Source organism: Ambystoma mexicanum, chromosome 8 (assembly GCF_040938575.1).
Source record: "Ambystoma mexicanum isolate Mex_15411 chromosome 8, UKY_AmexF1_1, whole genome shotgun sequence".
Classification (NCBI taxonomy): Eukaryota; Metazoa; Chordata; class Amphibia; order Caudata; family Ambystomatidae; genus Ambystoma; species Ambystoma mexicanum.
The window spans coordinates 1,666,820,289-1,666,846,220 of NC_090929.1; the positions used below are offsets into that span (position 1 = coordinate 1,666,820,289).

Here is a 25,932-nt window from a genome sequence, read left to right on the forward strand (position 1 = left end):
CTCTGAGCCGCTTGTGCATCAGATCTACTATTGCACGCTGTTCTCGAGTCCCCTCTCGGGCACAGTAACTGATTCTGAGCACACACACGCGCAAATGTTGAATATGCTTGTAACTAATTTCCCTTTTGAAATCGCTTCACAGCACTGGAACGCTGACATTCACATCCTCAAGTTATCACTATTAACTGATTTTATTTTCAGTTCAGATCAGTGTTCATACACTGCTAAAGCTAGCAGCCCTCGGCATGAAACACTCGCTCAGATTTTCAGGTGCTTGTCCTTCGAAGGTTGCTTAAAATCTTAGAAATTATTCTTTCAAAGGAATGCCGGTAAAGATGCCTTAACTATTAGTTCTGCAGGCAGGACTTGGTTGATGAACAGTCCAGGAAAAAAGGATAACATGTTCCTCCAAGCTATCTACTGCTAGATGTGTGGAAATGACCAATCAGCTTCTCTGGTCTTCCCACCATCTTGGAAAGGAAAGGGCCTATGTGCCTGGAACAAGATTTTCTTGAGAAATGCACTCCAATCTATTTAACCTTAAAAACCAGACTTTCACTCAATCCTTGCAGCACAAATCCTAACGCTAGCGCGGTCACACTTTCAAGTTGTAATTGTGGCAGTGTGATGCTGGAAATGCTTTTGGAGGGACAGGGCCTCTTTGTCCTGCCACTTCCTTTATAAGTGTTTTCTGCCTCTGAGGTCCAGCCTGGACCTCTGGCATTGTAGCGCTTCATATTTTCCTTTTGGTGAGCAACACCCATTGGATACCCTTATGGCACCTATGTGTTTTGGGGTACCTCTGTGTTCCAGAGCAGGCTATGGGCTGGTCACACCTATATGCTGACATGGCAGTGGCTTTGAGTGTCCTGCATTATTGGGACACCCAGGGCCTGCCATAGGAATCTATGGATTCCTGATGAAAGGCAAGATGGCCACTGTGGCTTCTTGGTTTCTATTGCCTTTTACCTTTGTTCCCAAAGTCCAGGGACATCCTGACTCTGTCCCTTCCCTCTGACGGGCTATTGGGTGGAAATACCATGTATGGCTTTGGGGCTGCCTCCTGTCATACTGACTGGAGCCTTCCCAGGGGCTGTGTGTTGTGGGTGTACACCCTTGGGGTGGGACTCGTGTGAATGGAGTCTGAAGTGAACTCACTTTGTGTTGTGGGTGTCTGGTTTCTGTGTGTAACACAATGCCTGAGACAGCCCTGACAATCTGGTATGAATGCAGTGTAGTGTGCTGAAATGCTGGGTGCATACCCCTATCCACATTCTTTGCTATGGGCGTGTTGGTGGAGTGAATGGCTTGAATGCATGTAAGCCTGCATGGCTGCCTGCCTGCCTACATACATGAATGCCCTGCTGCGCGATTGGTTGACTGAGACTGGCTCAGCCTGAGTGAATGGGGAACAAGTGTGTATAACTAGGGTCCCTGCACTCACCAATTTGTTCAGCAGCTGAAGTCAACGATGAAGCAAGAAGAAGCTGTTCCTTGAAACCCAGTTGGAGGGGACGTTTGCTGCTTCAATTTCTTCATGTAATCCAAAAGCTGCTGTGTTCTTCCAAGGACTGATCCAGAGAGGATCTGTTTAGGAGACCTCTTCCCCAAGCTACGAGGGGCCCTCGTGCAACCTGCCGCTCTTCATACGAAGTACCCTGGAAGCCAGTCCTGTGTGCCTGCCGTCCGGAGAAGGGGTCTTTGTGAGTCTTGAAAAGGAGTGCCTGGGCATCGCAAGTCCAAGTCCATTGGTGTAACCCAGGGTCCGGAGGAGCGTTTGTTTCGCTGGAAGCCTGTTGCTGTCTACTGCCCAGAAGAGGTATATACTGCTGCTCGACACCTGGAGCTGTGAAAGTTCCAAACTGCAGAAGAATACTTCAAGGGATATCCTTGCCAAAATCACTGACCGGCAGAGAAAAAGTGGACAAGGTCCAGGGTCGCTGAGTGCAGGGGAAGGTCTGCCGGTGGGTTTCTGCCACCAGACTCTGACAAAGACGTCCCAGACTTGGTGAGGGTCCGTGGTCCACTCCAGTGGTCGAGTCCAGGTCGCCAGAAGCCTTCCAGAGGTTCATGCTGCGGCTTCAGCACTGAAGAACCAAAAGTCAGGAAAACTGCGTAAACCCAACACCAAAAGTGACGTATGCACCCGTTGCCACCAGAAGTCATCAAAGGTCCCTAGGGGTGGGGGTCCTACATCTGCTAAGCCTTTGAGGAGCCCACAGCAAGTTTCATCTTCCCAGGACTTCTACAGCCAGCGAAATCTTCGACCAATGGAGAGCATCGTGAAGAGCCAAACTGCTGCACTTCAGAAAGACTTTGGTTCAATTTTTCTTCTTGGACTCACATACCCCAGTGGCTCCTTTTTCCAAAGGCGTCCATCTTTAAAGTTAATCGTCGAGTGAAATCGAGAAACTCTGCCACTTCGCCTGCCAAGGCACCAAAGGTACTGCGACGAGGAAGAGCATCTTCTAGCCTCAGTACTCGTCCAAGGGCTCCGACTTGTCTTGAATCCTGTTCTCCTGTGACCTCTCGGGTACTTTGAGATGGTAGAGCCTTTAAAAAGAAAGTAGAGAGTTAGTGAACATGTGTGGATCTGCCTTTCCTCCCTAATCTATGCTGTTACACCTCACTTAAGAATTCACGTGCCTGTTTAAAACCGTCTTCAGTTGGCACATGTATTACATAATTTGAGTATTGTGTGGTACGACAGAGTGTATATATTTTACATTCTTTGAATAGAACTGCCAGAGTACAAATTGTTGTTATTAAACCTTATTTTATATAAATAAGCTATGTTATCACTTAATATAGCGTGTGGACATTCCTTTGTGGGGGTTGGTGTCTCACTGTACTTAACCTGTCTGCATCACCTCCTGAGTGGTTATGCCTTGGTTGCTTGTCCAAGCTACCATTGAGAGTACCTTTGATGGTGTTTCTCTGTGCGTTTGTCCCAACCATGTAGAGGACAGATGTACAGATACCCACTTCCAGTCTTTACAGGCGGGTCAGAAAGAAGAGACGGACTCTGGTTCACCATGTTTTAACTGAACTTTATTCAAAATACAGAGAAGTCCTAACAACTTTCCCAACGGTTGCCCTTCCTAGCACAACTGAAACCAGGGCGCTTGTTGTCCGGGTGGTAGCTAAAATCAAATGTCTGTCCCTCATCCTAAAACTACCCTGTCCTGACCCTGCCACAAACACTAACCAACTAAAAGACCAGGAGAATGACTCCGTAATCCTGGGCAGAAATATGTCTTTCCAACTTGATTGACAACTTTCAGTAGTTAAGATTTAAATTGCATTGAGCTATTTTCTTCACCAGTTGCTTCAGTTCTTTCCTATCCTAATTTGTAATCCTCTTGGCATACTTAAATTTTTCTTCTCTGGGGTATTGACCCGTATCATCTTCTGTGTCTTGTACTTGTCAATTAATAGTCTTTCTCCTTAGGTATCATTGTTTCTTCCGCTGAGACTAATTCTTAGGTCTATGTACTTCTCCCTTGGGATCTGGGTGATGTACCCAAGGTTTAACTTTACCTCCTTTCCTTTTTCACTACTACTGGGACAGGTTAGAGGAGTCCTGTAGCTATCTTCGCCCTCTTTATGACCTGTGGTTTTACTGGGATGAGTACGAGGCGTCTCAAAGTCAGGTTCACTCTATTATTGCCAGCTAGGCTGTAACCATTCGACACAGCTGCCATTCTCCCTGGGTCTCCCGCTCTTCTTGATTCTTTGTTCCGCCTCTACAGGATGGCTTTCTTTCAGGGTACTTTCAGGGTACCTCCAGGTACCGGTTTGAGTGCCGCAGTACTGGTTTGCAGAGTGTTTCTCTCACCTCCTCATGGTTACCGTACAGTACTTCTCTTGGTTACTTCCGTCGTCTGTACCGCTCTGGGTATGATCACCTTGATTGCTTCGTACAGAGAGGTTTTCTCCTCCCTCCGTTCTTTTGGTTGCTGCTTCCTATGAGCCAATCACTCCAGCGATGCTTGTTCTGAATAGACACTCTCCCCTGCTCTTCACTAAAGAGGCCGTTGTCTTGTTCTCTGCAGAACCTGCTTGATACTCCCGGGTCTCTCTCAGCATGTTTGCATAACTCCTTTTTATGAGGACATACTGAGGATTCCCCAAGTTACCAGAATAGTCCTTTCTTTTGGTTTTGAGTCGGGCTCGGCCTAAATCCCTTGGGCTTCCTCGTCTCAGTGTTGGGCAGCTGTTCATTCTTTTCTACTCCTTGATGTTTATTCGTCTCAGTACCATATAGACATTCTTCAGGACAAGTACTGCAGTAACACATACGGGAGGATTCAGGTTTTTTAGATATTTCTTTCTTTGTCTCTTGTATGAGATGGACGGGAGTGCTTCTCCCCAAGAAGTGACCGAATCCCACGATTCGTCATACAAGCTACTAGTTGGGCATAAAATAATTGGCCCTCTCAGTTCTCCACAGGGACACAGTACACTATTTCTTACTCTCCAAGAGTCAGTTATCACTCGCAAGTTTTTAGTTGAGTGGGAATTGTGAGGCTTCCCTAACGCAATATATAACATGTACCCTTACAAGAATGTGCATGCCTTATCCAGAAGACCCTTTGTCTTTGGGAACCTGACAATTGTCAATTCGCACCAAACTCCTGCCACATCCTCCTTTTCCAAAATTCCACACTGTCCCCTTCCATGTAGAACACCTTTTTTATACTAGCAGATTCTACCTGTGAGCTGGTTTGGGTGTTAGGCCTGCACGTATGTATTCTTGTAAAAGCTGCCATGTGATTTGGTTCTTTGTTATTGTGTCCTCCTCACGCCCACTCAGGTGTAGAGCACGTCATTTGAATGGCAGCTGGACTGTGACTTTAAGACTATGATTCCTTGTCTGTGTGAGTCTTAGCTTGTGCATGCGGTTGTCTGCAGACTGCAGTGGACCAGTCCTATGGTGGGCGGCTAAGTGAGGATGACCAGGGCATCCCGCCCCAGGATAATCATCCACTGGCACACGTAGGTCCAGAATAAGGCAGGGGCGTTTGTCACAGCTACCACTCATGCATTTGAAGTTGTTGCCCACCTTCATCCGGTTCTTTCTTGTACTTGATAATCTTCCCTTGCGTCTGCTGTAAGAAGGTCTGGCTATACCATTAATTCCATGTTGCTCACAGAAGTATCTCTTGTACTGCTGGTCCTAGTTGCACTTCCCCAAAATGATCTTGCCGACTGGTTCCTCTGGTCTGTGTCGTTTGGTATGAATGAAAAAGAATTGTTAGATTAATCTGGCAGGTTCAAGGGGGTGCATGCTTGTCTCTGCATCTTTGAAATGTTTTTGAAAAATGATCCTTTTTTTGCTGTGCTAAGTATGTTTGCACATCCCTTGAACAAGGTCAATGACTAACGGTACAAGAGGCTCATCGACCGCACACTACCATCAGTAATGTGGATTCATTTTCTCAAAGGTTTGCCTTTCTGTCCCTTCCAGAGCTGAAAGAGAGCCTAACCCGCATGGGCACAGACCTGAAACATGGCTTCATCAGCTCCTTGCGCAGTGCCTGGCAGACGCTAAATGACTTTGCCCGAGCTCACACCTCATCCTCGCAGCTGCAGGCAGAGCTGGAGAAGGTGGCCAATCAGATTAAAGAGGAGGAAGAGAAGCAGGCGATAGAAGGTGAGTTTGATGCACAGCAATAACTGCTTTACATGCAACGACAACATCTGAATGGTGAGAAGTGCACAATTGAGCATGACACGAGGTGACTGGAGCATTGATTGAAGGACAGCATATCATGGATTCTGTACATCAACTTTAAACAAGGCACACGTAGGACAGACTTCGGCCAGGCAATGAAATGAGCGGTGTAGTGTCAGGAATGATCCACATGTCTGCTAGCATGATTCATTTTAAAATTTAAGCGAAAGATCAAAAATGTGGATAAAAGTTACCTGAAGACTCAAATTAAATCACTCGGTGGTGACAATGACAAACAAATCCAGCCAGAGTAATGTGCTTATAGGGTGGAGGAAATAGCTTAGCCCTGGGTTCAGGGTGTGAGAGTAACTGACCCACAAACTAGGCCACAGGGATTCCCTTAAGCCGTCCTAACTCTCTTGGTGGTAAACTTGAAAGAACAATCCTGGGAAGCAGTGTGTTTCAGAAACAGCAGTATGATCCATGAGGCATTAAATAAGGAAATCTGTGCCCTTGGCAAAGTGATCTCTGGGCACATTGGCTGTCTAGAAGACGCCTGGTGCGTGACTGACGGCCATGCCTCACACATGCCTATTTGGCACATTGCACGGGTTAGGGGAGCCCGGGGTTGGTGGTCGGGAAATGTTGCCATACCCCAAGGCCAGATCAGGTGCTTGCTATCCACACTAGTGTACAAATATATGGTCTCAGCCTTGCCAGTGGCTACATTGAGGTAGAAACACTTGAAATTGTCACCTCTAAATGATTGCGCAGCCCTGAGCAAATGGTAAATGTCCTATTCAAATTGAGTGTGTAACTGGACAACAGATACGGTGAAACAAAGAGTCCAAAGCAAGTAGATTCTTCAGTCAAAATACGCTGTCGAAACAGATTTTATGAAATGATGCAAAAACAAGACTTTTCAAGGCAAGACGTATGTTATTCAAACTGCGTTGGAAAACCCAAAGCCCTCCTGGGGGGGCAGATATATGGGCCAATTCTAAAGTAGTTGATTCTCCTCAAGAAAATAAGCGGCAAATAACTGAAACAGTCTCTGTTACTGACAAAGTTTGGACTTTGGCCACAGTGGGGAACCAGCCCATGAACTCACAGTTGCAACGTTTGAACAAACTCCCATGTTCTGGGAATGTACCACACTGTATCAGTAACAGAGACTGCTTCAGTTATTTGCCGCTTATTTTCTTGAGGAGAATCAACTACTTTAGAATTGGCCCATATATCTGCCCCCCCAGGAGGGCTTTGGGTTTTCCAACGCAGTTTGAATAACATACGTCTTGCCTTGAAAAGGACCCGTTGTTCTGGGTCGAAACACGTGTCGGCAGTCTTGTTTTTGCATCATTTCATAAAATCTGTTTCGACAGCGTATTTTGACTGAAGAATCTACTTGCTTTGGACTCTTTGTTTCACCATATCTGTTGTCCAGTTACACACTCAATTTGAATAGGACATTTACCATTTGCTCAGGGCTGCGCAATCATTTAGAGGTGACAATTTCAAGTGTTTGTATCTATTAGCAGTTTATGAGGTGACTGCTGGTCCCTCTTTCGTGCAGCAACCCAATCTTATTTGGTTTGTAAGGGTCTCATTGACTTTAGTTTGTCTTCTCAAATTTAGTTCTAACCCAGCGCCTCACCACACCGGCACACCTCAATTTTGTTTTTCTACATTGAGGTAGGCCATGAGCGACACAGCCTGGCAACAAGGTGCCATGGATCAAAGCACTGTATTTACAGAGTACAACCACCAAAAGATACAGGTTGCGAATACTGTAAAGGATTAAAGATTATGAGGGCCGTCTCCTGGTTGAGATGTCTGGTACACAATTCAATTAAGGCAGACCTTCCAACTGATGTCACCCTCTGACTGTTAAGAAATACAGCCAGAAGGAGGAATCAACGGAAAGGGCTTGGAAGGTAACAATTCGCCAGACTGCAACAATAAATAAGTGGCATTAATCACTGCCCTACTGTCTTAGAGACCTTTAATCAGCTGTAATTAACCACACTAACCTGATGGTGTAGATCTTTTCAGGATGTCCTTAATGTAATATCAGGCAAATCCAAGGTAGCAATAACAGGAAACAGGGAAGGTTAGTAGGGGAACTAATCCCGAACGGCACGAGGGCCACACTAGTCAGGAGTTGGTGCACTCAGGATAGCGTTCATAATGTTTAGTGCACTTATCCCAGAAAGCAAATGGTAACAAGTATAATGCAATTATCCCAGAAAGCAGGTGGTAAGTAGCCTGATGATGGTGTCCAAATCCCTTGTTGGTTAGATTAGGATGTAGGAGCAGTTCCTATGGAATCCACTGTACATAGAATTCAGCAGGATTGGATAAGTGTTTCTGGTGAGTAATGTAGGCACAGGTGAGGAATCAGAATGTGTCCTCCTAATACCAGCCCAAGTAACACAGGTAATCCCAGGTGACATTCAGCAGAATGAAATGCATAAAGCTGAAATCTTGGAAATAACGGAGAAGGAATTACAAGTAACACAAGCCGTTCAGTGCTGCGCTAATAAATGACATCGCAGCGGGTGGTTCCAATCGGAAAGTAGCTTTGTATGAGGTGATGCGATGACCAACCTGAACCCGCTTTGTTGATGAAGGCGCCGGGTTGTAGTTTTCTTGAAAAACTGGAGCCAAAAGTGTTGCGGAGGAAATAGCGGAGTTCAAAGAACCCAGCTTCCACTGAAGTAAACAAACAATCAGAAGCAGCGAGTGAACGCTTGTGCGCTGCTAACTACGTGATCGCCTGACACGTGATTAGTTGCGTACCACGTGATGCTAACACTTCCCTTTACTGAAGACGCCACAAATGCTGCTTCCCAGGTAAAGCATTGAATAATCTCCACCTAGTATAAAACAGTTTAGTCGTTCTATAAGCAGAGTGAGAAAGCGAGGTATGAGTCCTAGGAGGACTCTTCAGAGTAGACGTGGCAGGTGAAGGGGCAGGCATGACACAAGGCCACACATTCTCACTCCAAGACTAAACACACAACCTCTCGGCCTTCTTGGACGGTATCATCGAAAAAGTATCCAGCACCCACAGGCCCATCAAAAGTTTTGGCAGGATCTGGTGACTTGAGTGTTCATGGCCCACTGCGCCTCAGCCGTCACAGTTGGTGCATGGTACCAAGTATTCAGCTTCACAGGGTGCGTCCCCTAAAGTTTGAACGTTTGTTTCCAATGCGTCAAAAGGTGCACCAAAATGTGCTTCTTTAGGCAAAACTCACCCTAAATTGAGAGAAGAGCATACTAAGGCCCTTTCACAGAAACCCTCTTCTCCACCCTTCGGTTACACACAGGCCTCCTCTCCTTTGTCCCAGTCCCTTCAGGGGCCCAAGGCCCTGCTGAGGCTGAGTTAGCTTTTCCACTTCCAGAAAACTTAGCCACTACTTCCTGGACTAGGGAAAGGTTAGAACACTGCATTGACAGGGTATCTGAATTCATTGCCCTGCTCATGAGGCTCAGCTAGATAATATCTTTTTGGACGTCCCTCCTGTCTCCCAACCCAAAGAGGCTTCCCCTACTGATGACCAGCTAACTTTCAACAACATTCTGCGGAAAGCAGTAGATCATTTCAAAATTGTCTCTCAGGAGGTGGTGCCTGACTCCCACTTTGACAGAAACCTTTTCTTTGAGGATATCTTCCACAATCAGGCTATCCCACCTCTTACTCCATTAGGAAACTTACTGCCCCCTCCCTTACTTGGGCAGTGAATCTGCGTATTCAAAAGATGTTTCGACCTGCGCCCTCGGATCCACTTAATATTCTGGGACGCTCCATCCCGGACTCCCTGGTGGTCACCACGATTAGAAAACGTGCAGGCATTCCCCTGTCTTCATCAAGTCTCCCCCTGATAAAGACTGTAATAAGTACGTTCTATGCGCTGGCAAGTGCATTACTTCTGCGGCTTACAGTACCTGTAATGCAAACAATACCACTCGGCTTGCCAGTTACAGTGACGTCCAATGGGGGCCTGATACAGGAGGGTCTCCAGAATGTTCCTGAACCAACTTAATTGCAACTACTTTCAATTGTGCAAGAGGGACGTCTAGGTCACATATCTAAAAGAACACACTTGATGCTGTGGAGACGGCAGGCAGGGTGTTGGACCAGAGTACTCTTCTGAAATGCCCAGAACTCTGGATTTAAACCAGAGACCCAGGCCTCGCTCATCAACAAACCCATTGAGGATTCGGCTCTCTTTGGCAAAGCAGTGGATGACGCACTTGAGATGGCAAAGAAAGAGTATGAGACATTGAAATCATTCAACCAAATCTCTAGCAAGCCGTATGTGCTACATCAGTATTTAATACCCACTGCTCCTTTCGTGGGCAGTTCTACTCATTACGCTCCGGGGTCCTAATGGTTCAAGCAGTTCACACCGATATTCTGGGCAAGGAACGTCCAATGGGATTTCAGCATGGCAAAGGAAGAATTAGAAATGCAGCATCCAGGGGCTACCCTGCCAGCAAATGACTGCACCATTTGGGTCCCCTCCCATGCCTCTCCAGTAGGAGGTTGGATAACCTGCTTCACCCACGCATGGGAGAGGATCACTTGAGACCAGTCGGTGCTCAAAAATGTAGGTGATGGTTTTTGCATTAAAACACCTCAATACCAGCCGCCAAAGAACAGCCGGCTGGCTTCAGACCATCTCCTCCTTCATGAAGTGGAGGCCCTTCAGCAAAAGGGAGCCATCAAGCTTGTCCCAGATCATCAGGTAAACCAGGGCATTTATTCAATGTACTTCCTTATACCCAAAAAGGATCCAGCCATGCACCCTGTATTAGACCTGCACCCTGTAAACAAATATGTCAAGCCTCAGAAGTTCAGGGTGACAGCTCTGCAGGAAGTAATTCTGCTGCTGAAGCACAGGAATTACATGGCAACCTTGCATATGAAAGATGCATACTTTCATATTTCAATGTTGCCAGCACAGAAAGTATCTACGGTTCAAGATAGAGAACACTTTACTTTTACTTAAAAACTCACTATCAATTCAAAGTACTCCCCTTCGTCATTGCCTCTGCTCCGAAGGTTTTTACCAAGGTACTGGCTGTGGGGGCAGTTCACCTGCGCAGACAGTCCGTTCCAGTGTACCCTTACCTAGACGACTGGCTCATAACTACAAACATGCATTAAGCGTGTCTGGAGAACACCCAATGGAGAACACCCAAAAGACTATAGACCACCTGTTCCACCTGGGGTTCTCCATCAACAAGAAAATATCAAGTCTTGTCCCCAGCCAATTGAAACAACTTTTGGGGGAACTAATTCGGACAGAAGACGGACTTGTTTTCCCCTCCAACGAGAGGGTCCAAAACATGTTGTTGTTCCAGATCCTTCAGTATGTAGCCGGTCATCAGATAACCATACGGAAAGCCATGCGGCTATTAGGAATTATGGCATCCTGCATTTTCCTGGTTCCACGCGCCCATCTGAGCATGCGCCCTATGCAGGAGTGGTTCTCGAGCCAATGGTGTCAGGCAAGTGGTCAGTGGGATGATATAGTGGTTGTCTCAAAAGCCCTTGTTCGGTCCCTGCAGTGGTGGTCAGAGGACATCCTTCTGCAGGGCAGATTTTCACCACCTGTAGTGGAAGCCAGGGCCATGTATTACTTGAACAAACAGGAAGGCACTCACTCTCCAGAGATACCCAAACTGTCTCTAGACATTTGGAAATGGGCACTCCAACACAATATGTTCCTGTCACAACATGGTTCAGGGTGAACACAATCTTCTGGCAGACGTGCTCAGAGACGTGCAGCTACCTGTAGAAAACAAGTGATGCTTGCACAGACATATTTTGCACAATACCTTAGCAGAATGGGGACTCGAGACATTGACCTCTTTGCAAAACTGGAGAACACACAATGCCTGACTACGCCTCCAGGTATCCCCAAAGGATGCCCAAGGGGAACAATCGCTGGATCACATGGCCAGAGACATTTGCCTATGTTTTTTCCTCAGTTCCTCACCTCAACTGGATAATTTACAAGATGCACCTGGAACACGTTACACTAATCCTGATGGCACCAATGTGGGTTCGTCAGCCATAGTTGTCACATCTCATGGAATGTCCCTTTGCCCTCTGGTGAAGCTAGCTGCCTTTCCCATACAACATGGGTTCCCAAGATCAAGGGACAACTCTACATCCATGCCCTCAAACTCTCAATTTAACAGCATGGTTCCTGAGTGCATAAAGTTTGGGCATCTACAGCTGTCTCAAAGGCGTATGGACGTCCTTAGGGAGGCACATAAACCTTATACCAGACTGTGTTACTCCAGTATGATATGAAATGGCATTTATAATGCGCCTATGCACAAGTGTTTCGAGGCGCGACGAGTCAAGGGAGGGGGAACGGAGGGAAGACAGGCAACGATCCTACTAGGCCAGGTGTCATTCAGATAGCGCAAGTGCATGGGAGGGGGAAAGGGAAAAGTGCATGGGGGAAAGTGCAGTACAGGGATAGTAGAATAAATAAATAAAACGGCCAGAAGGTGGCAAGTGCAAGGTAAGAGCAACATAAGTGCTTGTCAGGGGACTGTAGGGATATAGACTAACAGTCCCCAGGTGTGGGGGTTGCCAGGGAGGCAGTGCAGGTGTGCCTGGGTCCGATAACAGAACGGGTGGCCAAGAACCCAGTGCAGATTCAGCCAGGAATTCAGCAGGGGAGAGGGGGAGAGAATGCAGAAACAAAGAGGAAGGTGTTGAGGTGCTTCCGGAACCGGAGATGGTTCTCCTCAGGTTTCAGGAGGCAGGAAGGCTGTTCCAGAGGGAGGCCCCTGTTGAAGAGAGAGATCTACCACCAACTCGTTGCTTGGAGAAGCGACTGACCCTTGGGGAGTTGGAGGCGGATGAGCGAAGAGGCGATCCCTGGGCTTGAGGACAAGGACAAGTCTTGCAGTCCTGTTCTGGATAAGTTGCACATGGCGGAGAGTAGAGGCTGGCAGATTTAGATAGAGGCTGTTAAAATAGTCCAGCTTAGAGAGAACCAGGGCTCTGGAGACGGTGAGCTTCTGGGGGAAGGAGAGGAAAGGAAGAATACCTCTGAAGAGGTGCAGCTGGTAGTGTGACTTCTTGGAGACGTCCGAGATGTGAGGAGAGAAGGAGTGTGTGGAGTTGAAGATGACCCCGAGGTTTTTAGCCTTGCAGGTGGGAGCAGGAAGAGGGCCAAGAGAGGCCGGCCAGAGAGCTGCAGGGAAGGAGGGAGTTGGTGTGCCAATGAGTAAAATCTCGGTCTTACTGGCATTGAGGCAGAGGTCATTGGTGACGCACTACTCCTGGATAGCAGACAGACGGTCAGAGATGAGGGAAGGAGAGGAGGAGGCTGAGAATAGCCTGCAAATGAGCTGGATATCATCCGTGTAGCACTGAAAATTCGGGCAGAGAGCGGCGATGTGGTGGGCTACGAGTGCCAGGTATTGGTTGAACAGCCAGAGAGAGAGGTTAGATCCCTGGGGGGGGGGGGCACTGCAGGTAGAGAAAAAGATATTGGAGTGGATGGAAGCACTTTATTTGGTGCAGTACTTGTAACATCAACCCAATTGACTGTTTACCCACACACAGTCCTCTATCTAACTCGGCTAGGACTAGTTTTTAACTCACTGAAAGTCCACCTTGCTGCCCTTTATGCTACCTGTAAATATGTACTTCTACACTCCTCCATTATCTGTATCATGCTCTGTAATGCTTATCTGCAACTTTTTAAGAAATGCGCCCAGATGCCCCTGGGCCGGATGCGCAATATAAATAAACCAAATACAAATACCACCTCTTAAAGCAAGGTAATTGAGGCTTTCATGGAAGGGTAAAACGACTTTGCCCTCCTATTTCTAATCGTATTCCCGGAAGGGACATGAATGTTGTTCTCACTAAACCTATGGGCTATCCTTTTGAACCAGTGCACAAAGCCAGTCTTAAGGCTCTCGCCTACAAGACTGCTTTTCCGAAGGCTATTACTTCTATTGCAAGGGACGTCTGCCCCTGCTATTAGGAGAGTTGGTGAACTGCAGACGCTTTCGGACCCATTTGTTACTATTCATAAGGACAAAGTGGTTCTGCGAACACACCCAAGCTTTGCGCCTAAATTAATTTCCAAGTTCCATGTAAACCAGTCCATTGAACTTCCAACTTTCTTTCAATATCCCACTAACTCGCCTGAAAGAAGATTCCATTCACTGGATGTTAGGAGAGCAGTGGTGTATTTCCTTGATAAGACAAAACAACTTTGAAAGAAAGATCAATTCTTTGTCTCTGTTGCTGCTCGTAGAGAAGGGGACCCTGTTTCAGAGTCGGCAATTTCTAGATGGATTGTTAAATGCATCCAAACGTGTTACTGTTGGACTAAGAGATTTAACCTTTACTCCTAGAACACATTCAATTCGAGGCACATGGGCTACTATAGCTTTCATTGCAAATGTTCCTCTGGACTCTATCTGCAAAACGGCTACCTGGCGTTCCGTTCACACCTTCGCTCGACATTACTGCTTAAATACACATTCTAAGACTGATTCTCAGGTGGGTCAGGCGGTGCTAAGACATCTTTGCTGCTGTTCCTTCACACATCCAACCACCATCTCCTGGCACTGCTCGCTAGTCTATGCAAAGCATGTGATTCTAAGCAGATTCACAAGCATCAGTAGACATCCATTACTCACCATTATCTTATTTCTGGTGCTTGTATCTGCTTAGATTCACATGCGCCCACCCTTCCTCCCCTCTTGGAGTTGAAGGAATATAGACATCTTTCACCTTCTTTCCTCTGTACTCGCTCATGCATTCTCTCTAGGCTCCCTCATGGCCGAACCAAAACAACCAGGGGAACCTCGATGCCTGAGGGATCATGGGCACACTACACGTCATGATGGGGATAGTGTTACAGGCACACCCTTCTAAAGTCTAAAAATAAAAATGCAATAATCTGAGATTACCACTAGATGTCATTCTATATGCACAGCATGTGAATTTGAGCAGGAACGAGCACCAGAAATATGATTACAGTGAGTAATGTATGTCATTTTGCACTTCCGTTTTTTAACACCCATTTGCCCAGAAGCGCAAGGGGGATGGGGGCCAAGCGGACTGCTTGCCGTCTATAAACAGAAATTTATGGTATGGTTTTACCCGTTAATTCCTCCTTGCTTTGGCGTGCCTCCCCCAGAAGGTTCCTATCCTCGAGTCAGCATAGCTAGAGTCTAGTCGTTGGAGGGTGTGTTTGATACTGTTCAGTTGCCTCTCTGGCCCCTACTGTACTTTGAAGGCCTACCATAAGATGTGTTCATTTTCCAGGAGTCCCTCCTTCCTCACAAAGAACTAAACGATATACTCCTCTTTCTCTGGTTTGAATGCCTCATCTGTCAAGCGCATCTTGTTTTTAATCTCCTGGATTTGTGGAAAACTCTTCACACTTTTCTCCTCTTCCACACATCCATACAGAGACCCGCTTGGGGGCTGTATAAGGCACACAATTCTCATGGATATGCCTTCGGCCAAGCTGATGTGTTAAGACGGATTTCCAAAATCAGCCCTGGTGGGAGGATTCTAGGAGGCCACCCTATTGTGCTGAACAAGGAAGTGTGACGGCACCATGAAGCAAGACACAGACAAGAGACTTAATAGTCGGTCTGTGTCCGAAAAACCTATTCTTACCCTCACAACAAAACAAACATGTAGGGATGTCAAAGTCAAATAAACAGTATTCAAGTTCTGAGCTTCTTTCATCTCACTGCTTTTTCTCCGCTCCCCTTCCCCACGCATAAGAAAGTTCCATGAAATAGAATCTTGACGTTTATCTTCAGTTCAAAGCAAGGTAGTTCATAGTCACTCCTGGGGTTCCCTTCCCCAAGTTTCAAATACCACAATCCAAACATTGAGACTCCAATTCCAAGATAACACATATAACCTTGCCAAGCCTCAAGGTTCCCTTCCCCAAGACTTCAATGTCTCACACAGGTTCCTTGGTACTTGCTCCTGTGCACAAGATATTGTCACTTGCTTTCCTTTGTTGCTTTCTGGATTTAGGGTGCACTCTTTGGGCTCCTCTGGTTTCTCCTTAGCCACCTTGTGACGCTGCTACCATGTGTGTCACATCCCTTTTCGAATGATCACCTTGTCACTCCTTAAGGTTCACTGTTTAGGCTTTCTTCATTGTCTAACAATCATTCAATATTATTGAATTGCAGTTCAGAGTTGTATGCATTCTAATGTTGCTTAATTGTAGTCAGCTTCAAGATTTTAGTTTGTTGTGCAATATGCATTCACTATTCAGCGTTTCACTGGTTTGCTTCAATGATAAATTTCCCTTTTACTTCGTTATTCAATATGAATTCACTTCGGAGTTCATTTGTTGTGTAACATACATTCAGCGTTTTACTGGTCTGTTTTAATGTCAAACTTCCTTTTTAACTCGGTATTCAATGTGCGTTGCTTTTCAGTACTTTTATTCCTTTTCTGAAGACTTTCGAAAATATTCCTTTAAGGTTTGCGAGCATGTCAACAAACTTAATTAGTTAAAGGAAGGATTAACAATGTTCAGAGACTTTAAAAAACATGTGTGTTCCTTTAACGAGACCCGCAACCACTCCGCTACATTGTGCTAGTTTCAGGCCTCATTGACAATAGCGATTCACTTCATGAGACACACAGTTGCTGTAACACCTGGTTTCTCGCTCTGAAAAACTCGCTGGCTCACTTTGTAGTCTTGTTCTGTATCGTGCAGACCATACATTTGTGGCTTCTTTCCAGGTTTTCTTTCTCTGCCCCTCAGACTCTCTTGCACTCCCGATGCGCCACAGGAGAACAAGCAGTCCTTTAAATGAAAGGAAGGATGACCACTCATCTTATCTCCTTGCTTTGCCTTGCCTCTGCACCACGGAGCTGCCGCACCCAGTTCACATTCGCCCAGCCCTCCGCTGCTTCGGTCCTCTGTGTGCTTCTACGACGGCAGCACGGCTCCTCGCGGCTCCCATCAGAGTCTCGCCTCCCTCTCTCTCCTCTCCTTCTTGCACGCACCCCTTTTATGCACCAGAGTTATGTAAAGGGGTTGCAGGTGTGAGTCCTTTCTGTTTATTGCCTGACTATAGTTAGGCTTATTATCAAGACATGCCTGGTCTTTGCAATGGTACTCCTCTGATGACCCCTGCCTCGTCTCAGTACCGCAGTGGTGCATGTTGGTGTGCATAACTCCTAGTCTCCACTTCCTCGTCCCAGTGCTGTCAAAGGTCTTGTGTGGAAAATGAGGGGGGCTGGTTTATAATAGCCCATAAATGTCGGGGGATGGTTAGGTTTGTCATCAATGGGGAAAAGGGGAAACCATGTCTCGCCCAAGGGTTCTCCCCTCCCAATCCTTAAGGAGACTCCACCAAGGTTAGCCTCCCTCGCTTTCCCACCCTCAGTGTCCAGATCCAAGAGCGATGGCCTTTCCTGGCCAACCGGCGCAGAGGGCCCAAGGGGAGTACGAGTGGGAATACCCTGGGTTTCTCCATAGAAGACAGAGGTTAACCAAAACTCAAGGTGAGGTAGCAGAGTGGCAGTGGCTTAGAATCAGGAATGGTGAGTGTCTGGTCTAGGGCTCCAAGTCCACACCGAGCAACATGTATAAAATACAATTATTTATTAGGCATTTAGTTTTCACACTAAGCATATAAATATTTCAGGTGAATATTGTTTGTCACACACAACCGTATAAAACATATATACGCATTCACCATTTGGAGAATTATAATTGCATATTAATCAATTACCACTCAATACAGGTGTGTGGTCAGATGCAAGGAAAACCTAGAACGTAGTGTAAGACGGGCATGGTATCAAGAGAAATTACAGACAACAGAACTCAAGTTTCAACCAACTTTATTAAACTGTCGGGAAGGTGAAAGGCCTAACTTGCCCTATAACTAAGATATGGATTTTTCTTCCTAAAGAAAACTAAGAAAAGTCTTAAGTCTGTAAGTCCAAATCAAATTTCGTTTTGTGTCCAAAACCTATGCTTGCCCTCACATCTAGAAATAAACAAAGTGGGGGAAAGGGGGTTCTTCTCAAATGAAAGTGTTCCAAAATAAAGTCTGAGCTGTTCTCAGCTTAAATTCTTCTTGGACCTTCAGGCTCGATACAGTTTCAAGAGTTGTTGGTCTAACCAATGTTCTGCCAAATCTTGAGATTCCCTTACCCAAGTTCAATTTAGCACATTTCACAAAAAGGGGCTCTTGAGGTTCTCATCCCCAAGACTGTGCTTATCAGTTCTTTTAAGTTCTCAGGATTCCCTTCCCCAAGATTGTACTGTAGTACTCGTATGACTTGCCACAAAGTCTCATGCTTATCCCCATATAGGACCCCATGGTCCCGGCGCATATGTCAGACCACAAGGTTTCTCCTCCAGTTGATTTGCACTGTATGTGAACTTCACAAAGGGGAACTCCCAGGTTTAGGCGCAGTGGTTAGCCCACACGATCGATATGTCGCAGGTCAAGCAAACATAAGTCCCCCCCCCCTTAGCTTTTGTTGCAACACTCTTGCTCATCAGTGTTTTGCAAGTCTTCTCCACATTGGTTTGTCAACCACTTTGCTTTACTACTGTCTGCAATGTTGTTTTCACTTAGTCTGATATTCCTTGTCGGTTTATTTCCCAATGTTCATTGTGTTTATTATGCTGGTATTTAATATTCCTTGGTTTTGTCTCAAACAATACTTTCTATTCCGCTCGACATTTAATATTGTATATTTCATTCACTCTGCTTTTCTCGTTCAGTTCTGTATTCAAAATTGAGTAATTTTATTCAAGGAGTACTTTCGTTCAGTTCGGTATTCAAGATCGAGTAATTGCATTTAGGTAATATGTTTCAATCTGGTCGGTATTCAAGATTTTTCATATTTACTCAGTTCTGTCAACCGCTACTTGCCTGCAGATCCCTGGAAGCGCTCCGGTGCTTCCAAGCCCTCTGATCCTCACTGGATGTTTGCGTCTCCACCGCGGTGGGCCCTGCTATTCCCGCTCACCTTCCTGCCAGTCGGGATGCAGCCCACCTTGACTTCTCTTCCTCGTCGGGCACTCCGCTCACACCGGCGGTCGGAGCTGCTGTGACTTGCAGTCGATCTGCCTTTCAGTTGGTTGACAGCTCCAGCTGTCCTTTCACAGGTTCCTGGTCCTGCACCCACCATGCGGCTCGCTCGCTCTGGGTCTTCCTGGATCGTTGCTAATCTCCCAACCTTCTAGTCTCCTGCAAGGCGGCTCTCTTTTCACCATGGCAGCTCTCTTTATACACAAGAGCTTTTTTACTGGGTCTCAGGTGTGTGTTGGCTGATATTGCGGGACCATAGCGAATCCAATTACTGGGATGTGCCTGAGCTTCAGTAGTGGATGTAAGCACACTCCTCTTCTTCATCTCAGTACTATCGAGGGGTGAATGGGAAATTATGGGTTGGGATTGTATATAACCCATAAAGGCTGAGCAAGGGTCGTATAGGTAGGTATTAGGAAAGGGGGGATACAAATCCCGAAGGACCTTTCACCCAGGTGATCCTCCCTCGCTTGTCCACACCCAGGGACGGTATCCAAAAGCGATGGTCCTTCCAATGCCACCCGAACAGAAGACCCCTGGGGAGTAGATGTGAGAGTACCCTCAGGATTCTCACAATAGGCAGAACACTTCATAATCTTCACAAAATCGGCTATCCTCAACCTTTCCAACCCTAAAATGGCCTGGGCCCTTGTGCCCAAAAGTCACCAGTTCCAAAGTAGAACTTCTTCGGGTAGGTCTATATAGAAAGAATGCACTGGGCTGTGGTGGTGGTGATTTTTGAAACTTCCCAAGTTAGATAAAAGTTCAGATATGCATTCAACACCCCAGGATAGGCCTAGGGAAGGATCCTTAACCCAGGTTCCACCACCAAAAGTCAGGTCGTAGAATTACTCCTCTGGCTCAGACTTCTCGAGATACCACGGTTGGAGGTTCCAGGCTCTGTTCCAGGCTTGCTCTTCTATTCGTGTTCATACCCTGAGGATCATCTAGACAGACAAGATACTTTCTTTCTTGGGATTTAGTTTTGGTTCGTCATAGTGCACAGGAATCTGTTCTGGAAAGATTCCATTTGAAGACCCAGAGAAAGACAAGTGAAGTTTCTCTGGGTGAGGTGGCCGTGGGACACCACAGGGACACAAAGAAAAGATCCACCCAAGGTCGGGCAGCAACAGGCAATCATATAGTGGTGAACACAGGAGCAGCCCCAGCACAGCTTCCCTTGGAGAAAGACTGGTGAAAATGCAGGAGCTGTGCTTGGAATGACTGCTGCAGCTAGGTATCCCAGCAGAGAGCTGGACAGTACATGGGTTGTTCCAGGGACACTTCTGAATGCACAGCAGGCATGGATCCTCATGCAGTGGTCAACCCTGGTTGTTACCGCAGGTCCAGGGACCACCAACAAAGGCCTTCTTAAGATCAGGACAGAGGATCAGGGCGTCACCAGGACAATACTAGATGCTGATTTAGCTGCAGATGTAGTCTGTGGGTCATCAGCGGGCTCCTCTTCTTCGTAGAAGTCTTGGTTCCAACCATGATTTGATGAACAGTTGCAGGAACCCTCCTTTTATTCAAGATTCACGCAGGGAGCAAGCCCACCAATCGTAACGTTCTGTAACATTCAAACAGCCTGTGGTTGTTCAATCCAGGACAACCACTGGTCATGACATCTGCCCAGCAATAGACACTCGGGCACCAGTGTGTGAATTGGAACTACACAGTCCAGCCCCTTTCTCTGACACAGACACACACACACCTGCTTCGATCCCCGCATTCCCAGACGTCCTGATAGAGCAGGTTTGCTGTCCCTTTTATTTCAGTTTATTTGTTTATAACGCGTCGGAGCCGGCAGGCATCAGGGCGCATGTAGACGCACAAGACAACAAAAGGAAGAGAGGACAGGGCACTGCTGAGGGATACAAGGTCACTTAGATAGTTCTAAGCAAAGAGAACAGTTTTCAGTGATTTCTTAAAATAAGGTAGATTGGAGACCCATCGCAAAGTAGAAGGGAGGTCATTCCAGATCTTAACTTGGATGTGTACCTCCTGAAGCCTTTCAATACAAATATCCTGTGTTCCTCAGGCATGCATGCTTTTTTAGCATGGAACGTTTCATTTGTCATCCACCAGAATCCATTGAGAGGCTGCATTAACTACTTTACATCTTTCTTGTAATATGAAACGTTTTGGGCATGTTCACATTTGATTTATTTTTACAGGAAAGAACAATGCTCACAAAAGAACGTACAATAGATAAGAAATCGGATCTGACAGGAAGCAGTGAGCTTCTTACAACGGGGTGAATTTGAGTGACACTCTGACCAAGTTGTGATGGGAGTGAATGGAACAGTCACAGGGACAATTACATAGATTAACGACAAGTCACATTAGACATATTTAAGTGCAGGTAGGCGATATGGCCAGCTGTGTTTAGGATGTGACCAGGATGGAGTGGAAGCAGAGAAAGTGGGGGTCAGAGGTGGGGGGGGCACGTTGGCTAGAAGGCAGATGAGAGGGTAGGTTACGAAGGTAACTGAGGCGGGGGAGTGAGGCTTTTAGTTTGGTTTTGAACAAATCAGTGTGGATTGTTTCTCGGATGTCCGGGGGAAAGACTTCCATGCAAGTGGAGCAAGACGAGAGAAAGTGCTGAAACAAGAGGAAGCACTGGGAGGACGAGGTGCAACAAGGGAAGTCGAGGAGGCAGTCAAGATTACGAGAAGGCTTGTAGAGTTAGATAGAGGAGGATGGATACAGTGCTGCCTTAACGTGGGTAGATTTGTGAACCAGGAGAAGAAATTTAAATCTGCCCCTTTTTTTTGTTGCATCATCCACTGTTTAGCCTGGTGACAGAACAAGGTGGTAGGTGTGAAGTGAGGGAGTTCAAAAAGAGTCCTGGTAATTACGTTCATGATCTTGTCGAGAAGACAGAAAGCATAGTTGGGGAGACCAAAGAGGATGCTGGCCCAGTAGTCCAGTTTAGAGAAGACAAGAGTGGTTAAGAGATGCTTGGCAGTGTAGAAAGGAAGGAGGTATCGGATTTCCCTAATATTTAAATCAATTTCTCTAATACTATCCCTTTCCCTCTGGAGCCTGAGGCATCAACTATAATGGGTCATATCATATTGCCTACGAATCACTAGTATTGAATAGCTCTAAGATTGGGGTGAATACAAAAAATCAAACCTTGTCCCTAAAAATACATATTTCAAAGGGATTGTGTCATCCGATGTATCCCTTATCTTTGATAGATCATCTCCCAGCTTGCTGGCCTCGGCATATTTTTTTCAGTAGAGGGCGCTGCGCGTCGAGGTCCCTCGAGCTGATGTCCCTCGACGGCCTCTGTATCAGCGCCGACGTCATCACACGTATGAATAGACTCGCGCAGCGTCCGTTGCTCAGTTCCGTTTTTCCGCGCTTCAGAATATCGTTGCTCAGTTCTTCAGTCAAATATATCAATATTCCTCGTGAATACCGACTCGAACTCGATGGCTTCCTCACCCGAACCGACGACTCCACGGTCCGGCTTCAAAAAATGTCAAGACTGTGGAAAGAAAATGTTGTTGACGGATCCTCACAGGATCTGTTTATGGTGCCTGGGAATCGAGCACCATTGTTCGGAGTGCGAGGACTGCATGTCCATGACGGCGAAAGCCTTGAAGGAGCGTAAGGGGAACCTCGAGAGAGGGTACGGCAGTTAAAACTTCTTCGAAAGTTTCCACGGCGGAGTCGAGACATTCGTCTCCTCGCCATCACAAAAGACATTCTCGTTCTAGGTCTCGAATCAGTTCCCATCACTCTTCGAGATATAAGCATTCAAAAAAGAGATGTCGAAGATCCCCTTCTTCTTCTTCCGTTTCCCCAAAAAGGGTCTCCTGCCCCACAAAACATAGCTCTCAGGCTGAGTGGGAGGAATTCAGAAAAAGATGCTAAGCGTCTTCGAGAAAGCGGCTTCGACCCCCTCGAAGACTGCTGAGGGTGATACCCCGGGTGAAAGACCCGAAAAATCAAAAAGCCGCGAGTCACAGCACCCGGCGAAAGAAGCCACTCTAGAGCGTCACGAACCCTCGAGTAAAGGCAAAGTTGCGTCTTCGACGACGCCGTTGTCGAAGATCCCTTCGACACATAGATCGGCGACGTCGACGCTGTTATCGAAGGGTTCTTCGACGCACAGGTCAGTCGAGTCGACGCCGCCTTCGACGCCGAGAAAGGATGAACCCACGGCCACCTCAGAGCCAGTGGCCATACCCAGAACCTCGAGCACGAGAATGTCGTCGACCACCCCGCGTAGAATCCCGATACTCTTGAGTTCATCGAGGCCTCTACCACCTTTCTCGATGGCTTCGAAGCCTTTAACGTCCACGACGTTGACGTTTTCTCAGCCAATCATGACGAATTTGGCTCCTTCTGCTCTGGAAATGGGATTGATACCATTTTCAAGACCTGATCACTCCAGAGTCTTATCTTCTATTTATGAAGAAGGGGAGGATTCGGATCAGGAAATATCTTTTGAGTTGCAGGGACCTGCAACTCCTGCACCAGAGGAATTTACCTCTGAGGAAGGTAGGTTTAAAGACCTCCATGAATCGCTACAGGAAGCAAGTGGGTTGGACACTTCCCCAGAAGTGGAATTTGCCACACCAAACCCAGGGGAACTTGCTGAAACCCCTTATAGAACCTTGATGGCAAGGATAATGGAGTTTATGGGGTGGTCCACACCCTCACCTACTTTTCAGCAAGACAACCTCACAGACATCTTGGTCAAAGGTCCACAGGAGGATCCTGTGGTGCCATTTCATGCGGCATTACAAAGGAGAATATTGGCAAACTGGGAAACACCTGAGGTAATCCCAGCGGTTAACAAAAAATTGTCAGCTAAATATAGGTTGTCTTCTGCTGACCCTGAATATTTATCCAAACACCCAACTCCAGAGAGTCTGGTTGTTCAGGCAGCTACTTCAGCAGGTAGTAAATCGGCTTACCCACAGGATAGGGATGATAAGAGATATGACTCTGGCCAAAAAAGTCTTTTCCGCATGTAGCATGGCATTGAAATCCATCAATGCTACTTGTACGCTCGCTAGGTTCAGCCACACACTTTGGGAGTGTGCTTCATCAGCGGCTGACTGCTCCCGGAGGGAGAAGAAAGGGAAGCGTTCCTAAACATCATCACGGATGGTAAAGACGCTATGTGCGAATCCCTTCAAACTGGCATCGATTCTGCTGACAGCGTCAGCAGAGCCATGGCGGCAAGTACAACAACCCAGAGATTTGCTTGGTTGCGAAAGTCTGGTTTTGCTCCAGATGTGCAAAGCAGACTCTTGAATATGCCCTTTGACGGCTCTTCTTTGCTTGGTAAGAAGGCGGATGACAGTTTAGAAAAACTACAAACATCTAAGGGAGCAGCAAAATCCCTAGGAGCTGCAATCCGTCAGACACCATATCGCCCCTCAGGAAACTCTTGGAGAGGTAAGTCCTTTCGCTTCTATTCCGCATTCGGAAAGGGCAGAGGACAGCCGGTTCAAAGGGGTCTGAAAAAATTCACCCGAGGTGGACGGGGTAAAAACATAAAAGCAGCAGCAGGTGCCTCTTTACCCTCGGCATCTGCATCAGCCGCCTCCAAACCGCTCTGAGGACTCTCTTCACAAAACACCAGTAGGGGGCAGGTTAACTCAACATGGAATGGCAGGCTATTACGTCAGATGCTTGGGCATTGGAGACAGTTGCCCAAGGTTACTGCCTGTCTTTTCTACGCATCCCTCAGTCATCCAGCGGGGAACAGCTCTCTGAAAGTTCCAGATCCACTCCTCTTGCAGGAGATTGTAGACCTGCTAGAGAAAGGTGCTATAGAACCGGTACCTGTAGCGGAGAGGAACAAGGGCTGGTACTCCCCCTACTTTCTCATACCGAAGAAAGACGGAGGACTAGGACCTATCTTGGACTTACGAGAATTGAACAAGTTCCTCAGGAAGGACAAGTTCAAGATGGTAACTCTCTCTGATCCTTCAGGCCCTCCAGCTCCAGGACTGGCTGGTATCTCTGGACCTCAAGGATGCTTATTTCCATGTGCCAATCCATCTCAAACACAGGAAATACCTGAGGTTCGCAATTGGCGGCTCTCGTTATCAATTTCGAGTTCTGCCATTTGGCTGACCTCCGCCCCGAGGGTCTTCACCAAGCTAATGTCGGTAGTGGCTGCAAGTCTAAGGAGGGAAGGGATCCACGTCTACCCCTACCTGGACGACTGGCTGATCAGAGCTGTATCTTCGTAACAAGCTCAGATCCAGCTAGATTATGTCTGCCACTTCCTTCACAAACTGGGCTTCTCCCTCAATTTAAAGAAGTCACAAATGAAACCATCACAGAGACTCCAGTTCATTGGAGCGGTCCTGGAGGGCTCAAGATATTCTGCAGATGGTCACCACGTTTCAAAATGCCCAACGTCTCCCAGCCTTCAACTTTTTGAGGTTGCTAGGCGTCATGGCATCCTGCATCTTCCTTGTGCCAGAGGCTTGCCTGAGAATGAGATCTCTTCAGTGGGCACTGAGAACTCAGTGGTCGCAATTTTCAGGGAGAATGACAGACCTCCTTCAGATTCCGGACAAGGTGGCTCGAGACCTTCAGTGGTGGGCCTGCCAGAAAAACATCTTGAAGGGGGAACTGTTTTGGCAACCATGGCCGGAGATAACAGTAGTCACGAATGCCTCACTCACAGGGTGAGGAGCCCATACCAACGACATGACCATCAGCGGTCGTTGGTCTCCATCGGAGTGCAGACTACATATCAACCTGTTAGAGCTGAGAGCAATCAGACTAGCGCTGAAAGCTTTTCTGCCATCTGTACAGGGAAAATGTCCTGATAATGACGGACAACACAGTGGCCATGCACTACCTCAACAAAAGAGGAGGTGTAGGATCACTGCCACTGTGCAGAGAGGCAATGCAGCTCTGGTTTTGGGCAATTCAAGATGGAATCTCTCTATCGGCAGTTCACCTAGCCAGAGAGAAGAACTTGACGGCGGATGCTCTGAGCAGGCAGGGCACAGTCTCCCACGAGTGGGAACTAGCTCAGGAAGTCCTTCAGGAGATCTTTGCCCTTTGGGGAACACCTCAAGTGGATCTGTTTGCCACCAGTACCAACAGAAAGTGCGATCTGTTTTTTTCAAGGGAATTTCCCCCGAGAGGAGCTCTAGGGGACGCGTTCGTAGTGG

At 47.0% G+C, this 25,932-nt stretch overlaps 1 protein-coding gene across 1 annotated transcript in view; it reads left to right on the top strand.

Moving 5' to 3' along the window:
• The window catches only part of SEC23IP (SEC23 interacting protein), a 449,917-nt gene that overhangs the window by 359,544 nt on the left and 64,441 nt on the right, over window positions 1-25,932 (top strand). Inside the window, exon 16 of the mRNA XM_069611949.1 lies at window positions 5,471-5,656. Coding sequence (XP_069468050.1) covers window positions 5,471-5,656 — 186 coding nt within the window. The remainder of the gene's footprint in view (window positions 1-5,470; window positions 5,657-25,932) is intronic.